The 13,177-nt window shown below is 39.9% G+C and overlaps 1 protein-coding gene across 1 annotated transcript; it reads left to right on the top strand.

The window, feature by feature from the left end:
* Positions 1 to 3,579: 3,579 nt before the first annotated feature.
* Positions 3,580 to 11,875, top strand: pomt2 (protein-O-mannosyltransferase 2). Its single transcript, XM_034675666.1, has 21 exons — positions 3,580 to 4,825; positions 4,921 to 5,005; positions 5,093 to 5,197; positions 5,314 to 5,422; positions 5,860 to 5,968; positions 6,319 to 6,478; positions 6,556 to 6,662; positions 6,748 to 6,830; positions 7,133 to 7,242; positions 7,342 to 7,408; positions 7,498 to 7,558; positions 7,692 to 7,770; positions 7,882 to 8,033; positions 8,126 to 8,217; positions 8,310 to 8,386; positions 8,482 to 8,553; positions 8,641 to 8,700; positions 8,803 to 8,908; positions 9,020 to 9,160; positions 10,592 to 10,703; positions 11,117 to 11,875. Exons 1-21 carry the CDS (start codon positions 4,524 to 4,526, stop codon positions 11,220 to 11,222), a joined length of 2,295 nt encoding a protein of 764 aa, XP_034531557.1. The 5' UTR covers positions 3,580 to 4,523; the 3' UTR covers positions 11,223 to 11,875.
* The last annotated feature ends 1,302 nt before the right edge of the window (positions 11,876 to 13,177 follow it).

The following is a 13,177-nucleotide window of genomic DNA, read 5'->3' as shown; positions in this document are numbered from 1 at the left end:
CAATTTGTGCAAATTAATCAATTTATTGTTTTGGAATAAATTCTTTACTTGCAATGAAGTTTTAGCTACCAAACAAGCTGTCAAAATGAGCAGCTTTGCTATCAGATCAACCCATCCATCCATCCATCCATCCATCCATCCATCCATCCATCCATCCATCCATCCATCCATCCATCCATCCATCCATCCATCAATCCATTTATTCATCCCTTCATCATCTATACTGCTTATCACATATGGCTTCTGGAGCCTATCCCAGCTGTCACTGGGCAAGAGGCAGGACACACCGTGGACGGGTCGCTGGTCCAAGGGGTATAACTTACATACATCTATTGCTATGAAATATGAATCCAATATGTAACTTTAGATAAAAGAAAAAAAACACATAATACTCTTTTTCTTTTGGCACTTCAGCCTGTTTTGGGGTTTTAAGCTCCAGCTATGAACCAGGTATATTCACTATTTACTTCATTATTACTCAGTATTTACTAAACTGTGGAAAGAGCTACCCACCCAAGTCAAAATGGCCCCAACCCTGGATACTTTTAAATCACGCCTTAAAACTCATTTTTACTCCTTGGCTTTTTTAATAAAACATGAGGGTTTGTGTTGGTCTCCATTTGCCTTTTAATTTACTGTATTTTAAATGTTACTATTATTTATTTCTACTGTTTGTATTTGTTGTGCAGCACTTTGGTAACCTTATTGTTTTTAAAATGTGCTATATAAATAAGGCAAGGCAAGGCAAGGCAGCTTTATTTGTATAGCGTATTTCATACATGAGGGCAACTCAATGTGCTTTACATTAAAACATTAAAATCATTGGAAACACTCAGACGGGCATAAAAGAACATGATTAAAATGACAAATATAATAAAACAGAAAAGAAAATGAAAATAGAAATATACTAAAAATTACATTAAAATTTTAATTTAAAGTGGGTTAAAATGAGCTAAGATAGGAAGGCAGTGGCAAATGAAAAAAGTCTTAGTCTTTCATTTAAAAGAGGTGAGAGTTGGAGCGGACCTACAGCTTTCAGGGAGTGTGTTCCAGATATGTGGTGCATAATGACTAAACGCTGCTTCACCATGTTTCGTTTTGACTCTCGGGACTGAAAGCAGACCAGTACCTGATGACCTCAGAGGTCGAGGTGGTTCATAAAGTAATAGCAGATCAGCAATGTATTTTGGGCCTAAACCATTCAGTGCTTTATAAACCATCAGCAGGATTTTAAAGTCTATTCTCTGACAGACAGGAAGCCAGTGTAGAGATCTAAGAACTGGAGTGATGTGTTCTACTTTTTTGGTCCTTGTTAGGACTCGAGCAGCAGCATTCTGTATGAGCTGCAGCCGTCTGATGGACTTTTTAGGGAGTCCTGTAAAGACCCCGTTACAGTAGTCTAGTCTGCTAAAGATAAATGCATGGACCAGTTTTTCTGCATCCTGCTGAGACATAAGTCCTTTGGGTCGGCAGTAGCTCAGTCCATAGGGACTTGGCTTGGGAACCTAAGGATCGCCGGTTCGAGTCCCAGTATGGACGAAGTTTGGCAAGTGTACTGGTGGCTGGAGAGGTGCTGGTTCACTTGCCTGGGCACTGCCGAGGTGCCCTTGAGCAAGGCACCGAACCCTCAACTGCTTGGGGTGCGCTGTTTGATGGCAGTATCCTCACTCTGACATCTCTCCCAAAGTGCATGTCCACTGCATGTGTGTGTGCATGATTGTATGTATATATACCAAAAAACAGTGCGTGTAGCATGACCAAAAAACAACACGAGTGAAAAAAATTGAATTTCCCCCCTGGGGATTACTAAAGTACGTTTCTTCTTTTCTTCTTCTTCTTAATCCTTGATATATTGTTAAGGTGAATATATGAGAGGCACCCTACTGCAGGCAAGATGGCGCCGCCACAACATCCACACCGGAAGTCCATACCGGAAGTCCATACCGGAAGGGATTCTTTAACCCCCTCTCTACCCAATGCCGGATGCTTCGAACTGGAAGTTTCTTCTTCGTGTAGCGTATTGATTGCATTAGTCTGTCGCTGCTAAATCAATTAGCAGAAAGCTAATTGTGAAAGAGAGAGTGAGTGAGTGAGAGAGATCCCGCTGTGTATGAAGAACAGAATAATGTAGAGTGTTAGTGTGTGTGGGGGGAGGGGATGAGAAGGAAAAGACTGTAAGTAAGAGGGAAAATACACTCAAGCTGTACACAGAGATCTATATTCACCACAAAAACTACAGAGGCTCCCCAGAAATGTGTACTGTACATCTATCATCAGTGGCTGACAGTGGTGCCTCAAGTTGAAATATTTTAGTCCTAATATTTTATGTTGATTTGGAGTTTGTAATAGCAAAAGTGCATTGTTCTTTTTCAAGTACAACATTATCAATACAAAAGGGTTAAGACATCATACATATAACATTAAAAGAACATAAAATAAAGTATAATTCTACATTTCAAGTAGGGGTTGGATGGAAAGAAACAGTAGCTATGTATACATTTGCAGTTTTTCTAGTCATTCTAATTGAAGGTTCCAACTTCAATGTTTTCATGGACGCCAAATAAAGTGATCTTGTTAAGACAGTGGTGTACATGCATCAAGCATTCAATCTGAATAAAACTGTTTGACAAGCTCAGAGTGTTTACGCCCATCTAATGTCTCAAAATAGAAGGAGAAACCATTCCCTCCGTTTGTTCTTGTGGTTAATGAACACCCCTGTCACTGTGTCATTGTAACGTGTTACAAATTATGTTAAAAAAGAAACAGTCACCACACACCTCTACATTTTCCTCCTCCACTCGCCCCTGCACCATAGATAACATTCTGCTCTTCTCTCGTGACTGTGGATCTACTCTGGATCTGTATTTCATTCATTCATTAATCTATACATGTGATCACATAGGCAGACAGCATGCAAGGTAATTTGGAACAAACACTACAGCAAACTTAGATAATGTGACAAGTCCCCATGGAAAGAGACCCCTGCACGCTGCACAGTTATCATAATGAACCTGTGGGGAACAGCTGTGCAGGAAGGAAGAGGGGTCACTGGGGGAATCAGTCAAAGGGAAGCAGGTGTGCAGGGGCAGGACCTATGGGCAGGACACACACCACAGGGAACTGGTGGGCAGGTGAGGTACAGTCAGGCTAACGCAACATAAAATAACATATGACCCAGACAAAACAAGAGAGGCATATGCAGATGTCATCACGGCAGCATCATAATCAGCTTTAAGTATTTCAACACACACTCGGAACAAAAGGCTGTGCATGGCTGAGACGTTAACACTATAACTTAGTGATTCGTGCAGGCTTCTAAGTAACTTGAATTCTCAACAGCCTATACACTTTTGGAGTCAATCAACTAGTCAATAATACTGATACGATTAAAGTGTAAGTGCAAAAAAGTTCATAGAATTACGCGTAAACCTACGTGTTTTTGAAGGCTTTTATTTTGCGTTCACGTTCCTGTTTTTCAAAGCTTTTATTTTTTTGAAGGCTTTTATTTTTGTAACTTCCGGTATGGACTTCCGGTGTGGGTGTTATTGCAACGTTTTTAGCTTTGTAACTTCCGGTATGGACTTCCGGTGTGGACTTCCGGTGTGGATCTTGTGGCGGCGCCATCTTGCCTGCAGTAGGGTACCCTTGGAATATATATACAATGGATTGGATTGGACTACTGGACTTCATGTTTTTTATTTTTTTAACATTTTATATCCTGGACTGTAGATTTGTCAGATCTGAAGGCAAATGTCTAGTCCAAGTTCTCATATTGACACTGACTTTAATAAAGACGAATGAAAATTGAATAAACATTGAAATAATTCTTAATACTTTGGCTCCCTCTAGTGGACACAGAGAGCTTCGATTCCTCTGATTTTCCAGTTGATCCATAACCTTTTCCCATTGGTTAACCAAGGATGAGTCATCACAGAAGGATTCTGGGAAATTGAGTTTTCGTTGCGTTCCTATGCTCACATGAATAACACAGCGAAATACAGCTCCCAGAAGCCACCGCGCCTCATACGTGTTTCGGTTGACTCTTACCTCTACCTCCTGTGCTCGCGCTGGGTTGCTAATGTAAAGTTTTCATTGATAAAACGGGGATTTGATGCGGTAGAGTCCGTTATCGGCTCGTCTTGTGCTGCTGTTTGGAATGCCGAGAGTTTCCGAGTGGATATTCTGTTAGAAATTCACGAGCTTGGCTAAGTATGATATCGATAAGTGTCCCAACAGCTTGGTGACCATGTAGAAATATGTATAATAACATGTCTAATAGGGAAGATGCGACATTCAATGTCAGTGCAGCTAGTGTGAACAGTCAGTTTTAAGAGCTGGCATCTGGTGCTTCAGTGTTAAATCATATTATTTACTGCTAACTGAAGCTGTAATCGTCCCATCAAAACATCCACATATGATCCACTAACTAGCTGTTTTAATTCACATTAGGTAGAGCAATCCAAACGTCATCAGACTTTGATTTGGAGGGGTCCAATTAGTCAATTACAGGTTTTTATTTCCTCATGGCAAATGAAGAATGTGTGACGCAATGGAACAAAACAGGGGACATGTCAACACCAGTACGAAACAGGAAAACCTTTCCCACCTCCCAAAACCAATGCACTACTTTATCAAAGGACACACACAGTCACATGGCTGGACTCTTGTCAGAAGATGACAATCACTCCTCAAATGGGACATCATCTAAGTTTGTGGCCAGAGGGCATGCCAATGACGAGTCATCCAGCAGAGTGTTTCTGATGTTGGTGGTGGGGTTGTCTTTCTCTACCCGCCTCTACAAAATAAGAGAGCCCCCTCATGTGTGGTGAGTTCAAGTCCTCTGCATGCATGTGTTATGTGTAGATTGTGTGTGTCTTAATGTGCAGCATATTACCATTATGACTGTTTTTGGTGTTTCAGCTGGGATGAGACGCACTTTGGAAAGATGGGGAGCTACTACATCAACAGGACCTTCTTTTTTGATGTTCACCCTCCTCTTGGGAAAGTGAGATGACAGAGTGTTACCTCCATGATTGCTCAAATTTGCTCAGTGGAAATTCAAGCATTCACTCCTTTCCCTACCTTGTTGCAGATGCTGATAGGCCTTGCCGGTTACATGACAGGTTATGATGGCACCTTTCCCTTCATAAAGCCAGGAGATAAATATGAGCACCACAACTACTGGGGGATGAGAGGAGTAAGACGCTTTATAAACTTGCCTTTACCAAATTAAGTCAGGGCAACTGAAATATACAGCCATGGTTGCAACTTTAAAGTGACAACAGTGTTTCTTTTCTGCCACTTTTCCTACAGTTCTGTGCCGTGTTGGGCTCCTTTCTCCCGATCTTTGCCTACCTCATAGTGCTGGATTTGTCTAGGTCTCGCTCTGCTGCTTTTATCACTGCAATCCTTCTTATATTTGGTAAGTAACAATTGTTCAAAGAAGTTGTTTAACTTAAAATGTCTAGCAGTATGCACATATCCTGTAATCTCTTTTATCCGGTCTGCTATCAGGCTTTTAAACTCAGACGGCAGTCTTTCTAGTCATTTTAAATAACATTGGTATGACAAGAGATTATATTGTCTTTTAATCGTTGTCGTATTTTACTGTTATTTATTTATTACATTAACTTACGCTGTCCTCCACAGACCCTCTAGTCCCATGTACAGACCCGATGCTTGACTTGTTACTTGTAGCATGCATGTATGATGGATGTGTTGTAGGTGTTAAATGCTGTATGGTTGTTGTATGGTAAGCTATAAATGAATTGCCCTTCTTGGGATCAATAAAGTTGTCTGAATCTGAATCTGAATAATAACAAATGTGATCACTTTGTGCTAACTTCACCCTCCTGACAGACACTGGCTGCATCACCATCACCCAGTACATCCTTCTGGACCCTATTCTCATGTTCTTCATCATGGCAGCAGTGCTGAGCATGGTGAAGTTTAACCAGCAGAGACACAGGTAGAATAACATTTATTGTGGTTTCTCTGTTATCAAATACAATGTAGTGTTTAAGGTGTCATTGTATTATCCAATCAGTAACTAAAGTAAGTTTAGACCAGTATTTTCAAAGTTATTTATTTATTTACTAACCCATTTTATTTCAGGTGAAATTGATACAAGTGTGTTAGTTGCTGTTTCTTATTTGCTTTTCTCCAATTTTGCACCATTATAATTTTGAATTTGAATAGGTTTGAATCTCAAATGTCCAATGTGTCGTACATAATGCACTATGTGGTCATAATAAGGGCCATGTTTGACTTTCAAAGCAGTAACTACACATTTGAATCTGTTTTTGCTTGTGTTTTCAGGCCTTTTACTGCCTCCTGGTGGCTCTGGCTGATCCTGACCGGTTTCAATCTTGCTGGTGCATTGGGGGTGAAGTTTGTGGGTCTGTTTGTCATCCTGCTGGTGGGGCTGAACACAGCCTGGGATCTCTGGAGGCTCTTTGGAGACCTGAGCCTCTCTCTTGTAAGCAGAATTTGATAGAGCTGATGGATGTTAAATGTTTGACTATCCCGCCTCTCACCTGATTTGTTTGTCTCCAGGTGGAAATTGCAAAGCACTTCCTTGCTCGGGTTGTTGGACTCATCCTATTCCCCCTCCTCTGTTATGTTACAATATTCGCAGTCCACTTTGTCGTGTTGAACAAAAGGTGTGTCTCGGTGATGTATTGAGTTCACAGTGTTCGATGACATTTACACATCGTGTCGATAATTATGATTGTTTTTTCTCATCAGTGGACCGGGTGATGGTTTCTTCAGTTCAGCCTTTCAGTCGCGCTTAATTGGGAACAATCTACACAATGCTTCCATGCCTGAGTGTGAGTCTGAAAGCACATGTGGCTACAACCACACAACACTGCAGCTGTGTTTACTAAAACAATGATTAGAACATGCAAAGGGGGTCAAAGAGAAATAAAGGCATTCCCTTAGTGTTGATGACAGCCAGATGGGCTAAAATGTTCACAAAGAGGCATGTCTGGCCTTTATTAAGGAGAATGATTGTTCTTTGTTATACTCAGCTACTTTAATTAGCTCATGTGGTCTCTAAATCCTGCTCTAAATGATACGTTTACATTTACCGAATTGTGTCTTTAATTTGTTTGATGTCTTTCTGATGCAGACCTGGCTTATGGCTCCACCATTACAATCAAAAACCTCCGTATTGCTGGAGGGTATTTACACTCTCATTGGCACTTATACCCAGAGGGAGTGGGAGCACGGCAGCAGCAGGTCAGGCCTTTTAGAGACACTCTTACATACAGTTAAGTATGCTCAGTTTGGGGCTGATTTGATTTTTAGTATGCTGTTTTTCTGCTATTTCTCATACAGGTGACAGCATATCTTCACAAAGACTACAATAACTTGTGGCTAGTTCACAGACCCGATCATAATCAAAGTGAGAGAACTTCTAATTAGAAAGAACAACATTCATTTGAGTCATTTAGAAGACGTATTTATAATTTCTATTGTTTGTCTTTATCAAAGCTCATCCTGGGACACCTGATCTGGTGCGTCATGGTGACATCATTCGACTGGAGCACAAAGAGTAAGAATGAGTCCAACTGAGCTGTATAATGAAAAACATTTTATTACACGTCTTCCAGTTAGTGATTAAGAGTAATTTAAATCCAAGGTATCTGCATATTTGTAAGATAATGTCATTTTTCCCTTGTTTTCAGAACAACTCGTAACCTTCATGCTCACCTCCATGAGGCCCCTCTGACCAAGAAACACTTCCAGGTTACAGGTTATGGCATTGTGAGTGTTATAATAACATGAATTTGCAGTTTTAATAGTGTAATATTTTAATAGTGTGTAGTGTATGTCCTTCAAGCCTAGAACTGTTCTCTACCTGTTGTCTGCCCTTAGAATGGCACAGGTGACCTCAACGACCTGTGGCAGGTGGAGGTGTGTGGAGGTCGGAAGGGAGACCTGGTGAAGGTGCTGCGCAGCAAAGTCCGCTTTCTGCACCGAGCTACCGGCTGTGTGCTTTACTCCTCTGGCAAGACTCTCCCTAAGTGGTAAAACTATTCTTCCCTCTTCTGACTTCATATTATTCATGAGTCATCGCTATGATGGATGGACAAAATGATGAAGTTGTGTTTTTGTTCAGGGGCTGGGAACAGGTGGAGGTGACATGTAGCCCCTACTTGAAGGAGACTCCAAGCTCTCGGTGGAACATTGAAGATCACATCAATCCCAAATGTATGAACAACACTCCTTGTTCTCTTGTGTTCTGCTCTGTTCTGTAATTCACACAATAACCACATGTTACTTTTCTCTCCTCTCTCTGGCAGTGCCCAACATCAGCTTGTCTGTGCTGAAGCCACATTTTTTTGAGATCTTACTGGAGTCCCACATTGTGATGATAAGAGTAAGACTCAAACATTTTTTAAAACATAACCATGTCTAATCTTGAAGAATGCATGTGATCAGAAATCATTTATTGACATGAAGACGTCTTTGTAGGGAAACAGTGGCCTGAAACCAAAAGACAATGAGATGAACTCAAAACCCTGGCATTGGCCTATAGACTACCAGGTATGTCTAATTATTAACTGTACAGTTGAATACAAATTTAATGAAAGTAGAGACACATATATTACTTCTGTATGTGTTTGTTTAAAGGGATTGAGGTTTTCTGGAGTGAATGATACAGAGTTCCGTGTTTACCTCCTGGGGAACCCTGTGAGTCTCTCTTAAGCTTGCTTTATTTTTCTCTGCTGTTGTATTGTTGTCTTCTTGTCTCACGAACACACAAACCTCCCTCACACTCTTTCTTTTTGTTAGGTGGTCTGGTGGATCAACCTGGTCACTTTAGGATTGTACCTTGTCATGGTGATAGTGGCGTCAATAGCCCTCCAAAGAGGTTTCTCATTGAGCCAAAAAAGAAAAGGTATGATTATAGAGAGTGGTTCAAGAGTGAAATGTGTTGATGGATTATTGTGGCAGCAGCAGTAAAAGCTTGATTCACACATCAAATAAATAACCTCTCTTTATCTTTCAGAGCATTCTCTTGTTCTTACGAAAGAAGGAGGGTTTCTTCTTCTCGGCTGGTTGCTGCACTATGCACCTTTTTACATGATGGGCCGTGTCCTTTATTACCACCACTACTTCCCTGCAATGCTCTTCAGCAGCATGCTAACTGGTACCAAATCCCCACTGCATTGTAATCTACTTTTATGCTTCCACATGTTGAAATGACATTAATAAAAACTAGAAGTAAAGATTTTCACGAGACACAGTGAAGAAATTAGAATTAGTCAGGTGGTCTGTAACTCTTTGTGATTGTTAACATGGATATGGGGAGAGTGGCCGGCACCCATGAGCGTCTACACTGCAAGACCACACTGGACAAATACCTCCCAGACCACCTCTGTATGAGGACCATAGACTGTATAAATAATGGTCGTAGAATCCGTGATGTCACCCATCTGTTCCTGAGCGCTGTTTTGAAGCCAATCAGCGGCGGCAGCCATATTGGAAATGCGGAACTCAAGCAGGCATAGTGTGACGTAAAGAGGCGGGGTTTGAGCCTCCTAGCCAACAGCTATGTGTTCCTGTCCGGGAGTCAGTCATGTCCTTATTTGGGCAAAAACTCGTAATCTTAATATCTTCTGAACCATCGCGTTAGCAATAAATTCACCCCCGTACAGTGTGTGCCGATAGAGAAATTAACTCCGTAGAGCCAAGCCATTTTTTGAGCCAGGCTGTAAACATGTTTATTAATGCTGCAAAGATCGTCTGTTTTGAATTGGTGTGTATGTGGTTTCTGGTGTTTCTGCAGCCAGCCTCAAGCGGATTCTTGATGAATTACAGTTTATAACACTTCCGCATGGGCTTCATATTTTGAGACAGGAGGTTGCTGCTTGATGAGGACTGAGTGATCAGATCTCTCTCCGTCCTCAGCACACATTGATGTGCATTCACATCTGTTTTTTTTGGCTGGCATTTTTGCCTTTATTTGATAGGACAGCTGAAGAGAGACAGGAACTGTGGGGAGAAGAGAGTGGGGGAGGACATGCCGTAAATGGTCGAGGCTGGAATCAAAACCTTCGACCTCTGCGAGGAGGACTACAGCCTCTGTGTGTGGGGCGCATGCTTAGACTGCTAGGCCACGTCACCCCTCACACCTGGTTTTAACAAAGCACACACTACTTGTGATCCGGCAACCCAGATCAGATGTTATTGCTGGGTATAAACAGTGTTTAAGAGACTTGAGAGGTTGAAATGTGATGGATTTTGGAAGTGACTGGGGGAAGAGGGAGAGATATCAAATAACTAAATAATGAAATAATAGTAAATAAATTAAAGAAGCTATGACCTGATTTATTTATTTTATAATATGAAGTGAAAAAAGATGCTGTAAGTTAATTTGATTATTCTAAGACCAGGAGTAAATAAAGGTTCAAGAAGTTCCTTTTAAATGTAATTTTTCTGCATGATAGACCTAACGAATATGTAACAAGTTTAGCATTTTGAAAGTGATACACTTCTCTTAGATCTTTATTTAGGTTTTGGATAAGTTGAAAAAGATGAAGCAGCCACATTCTGAAGCATTCTGTTTGTGTTCTCACAGGGATCACATTAGATGTTCTGTTGAAAAGCACTGACCTGCTGCTCCGCCCACCCTTTGCTGATTGGCTGCAGAGAGTCGGGCAGCTGGGACTTCTGTTTGGCGTTCTTTACAGGTGAGGTGACTTGTAGAGTGATCGCTGTGAAAGAACATCTCATGTGACTTTGAAGATGGTGCTTATTGACTTTCTTAGCTAGAGTTGGATGAAGGTGAATACCATAGCAGTGTTTGTTGAAGCTAGAGACAGCAGACGTTTAGCTTAGATTAGCATGTAGACTAAAAGAAAGGGAAACAGCTAGCCTGGCTCTGTCAAAAGGTAAATACATACAGTGTCAAACTATTACTTAACCACAGCCACATAACTTAAACTGAACACAAGCACTCTTACATCTTGGTCTGTCGAGACTAAATTCACTTTGAGTTTATATGAAGACCTTGCTGTTAGATATTTAGGATAAGCTTTTCAAATAACACATTTCAAGTTTCTTTTACTTTGTATTAATCACTAATCCATTTTCTTCCTTTCAGTTTCTACCTATTTTATCCCCTCTCCTATGGCATGACCGGTCCTCTTGCACATGAGCCGGGCAGCGTCATGGCTGGCCTGAAGTGGATGGACACCTGGGAGTTTTAATCTGCTTTGCATTAAGAGCACACTGATATCGTGATGTATGCTGATAGTTCTTAATCTAGTTATTTAAATCAACCGTGTGTCTCACAGACTTTTGGTCAGACAGTTTACATTAAAAGATATTTTCATAAGGTACTGACTGCACACACTACCATAGAATCTCTTCTTGCCGAGGTATTTATCTCTTAACGTTTCCAAGTATTGTAGTAAATAATGTTTAAAGAATGATTTTATAAGACAGACCTGAAGCAGTGCAATATAGAATCCAGAGTGTTGTGGAGTTTGAAAATAACGATCTAGATATTAATAATTACCAAACTGCCTTAACTAAACACTCATCTTACATCCTGGACTGATATTTGATATGGTTATTTACTGTATGTCACAATAATAAGCTCAAGTGCCTGATGAAGCTGGTAAAAGTAGAATCTTAATGTTAAATGCTGCATTTTCCGTTTGAAAGAAAAGGTGTTTTTTTTATGTAGTTACAGAGTATTTTGGTTTGCAGTTGTCTTGATCTTAATGCTCAGTATTTTTGTATTAGTGCTGTCAGGCGCTGGCTTTGGTTTTTACATTTTAAGACTGACTGAATCTGAAAGTGTCATATGTACATCTCAGTAGGCTCAATAAACCATGATATTCTTTTAGTCTCTTTACTTACTGTTAGCGTTTATGTTTTTATGTACAATTTATATTTTATTTTAATTTCTTGGACCTATCACCAAAATTCAAAAACCTTTATATCTTCTCTGTGCTTAAGGTATGTCTCTAATCATTTAATCCAATCCCATAAATTAAGACTTTTAACATAAGATACTTGCAATATCTCAAAATATGAAACAAAATATGAAACAGTTTCAAAAAAATATATTTTAGAAAATGTAACAATTTAAGGCACCTTAAAGGTACAGTGTGTTGAATTGAGCAGAGCCGACACAAATATAATATAATATTCATAAGTACGTTTCAATGAGTGTACAACCACCTTCTTTAAAAAATGATTTTGTACTTGTTAACTTAGAAGAGGATTTTATATTTATGTAAGGAGAAGGACCCTTTCCATGGAGGCCGCCATCTTGCTCTGCAGCATTTCTACTATAGCACCGAATGAAACTATACACCATGCACATTTGTTTTATAAAGATTACTTTATAAAGGAAGGATCATACTTATTCATCACAGGAGCTTCTTTTCTGGGGGTTGAGCAATGCCGTTATATATTCCCCTTTCTACACACTGTACCTTTAAAACAACCCAAGGGGGAACAAAAATGGCAAAAAGTCAAATTCTTACTGTTTAAGCATTCTGTAGTTAGTTTATTCATGAGTTCACAGTGATGAAAATTAGATTAATACAATTTTTGGATTTTTCAGTTATTAGACATGTATTGTACCCAGCATCCAAGCTGAAATGGTATGGATGAAAATCAACACACAACCTTCAGCCAGTTAGAAAGAAGCAGACTGCTAAAACTCTGTTATGGACAGTTCTATATTGTGTATGAACAGGCACTTTATGGGTGCACCATAGAAAATGGTAACATGAGTTAAAGATGTAGATTAAAATAAATCCTCAACTTCCCTCTGTTTGATCACATATATATAACCAAAGGCTAAAGTTATATAGTGATTGTACGTTCATGTACTGTATATCTCTTACCTCACCTTTATGAGTACTGGTCCTTGTGTGTCCTGATAATAATCATAGACTGTACAAGAAAGTCTGTGATAATATGATTGATTAGGTTTATTTTGGTCTGCATCAACAACCAACACAAAAACAAAACAATCACTGAGGGATTCATCAAGAAAATATATTTAGACTCTAGCATATAAATACACACACACATGTCGATATGTACATGCATATGACACAAACACATGCATACATACACAAGAACATTCATGCATTCATATAAACATACATCCACATCCGCACAGGGGCGGATCTACAGGGGT

Source organism: Notolabrus celidotus, chromosome 22 (assembly GCF_009762535.1).
Source record: "Notolabrus celidotus isolate fNotCel1 chromosome 22, fNotCel1.pri, whole genome shotgun sequence".
NCBI lineage: Eukaryota > Metazoa > Chordata > Actinopteri > Labriformes > Labridae > Notolabrus > Notolabrus celidotus.
Note: the sequence above shows the minus strand (reverse complement) of the source record. Positions and strands in the feature narration are given on the sequence as shown.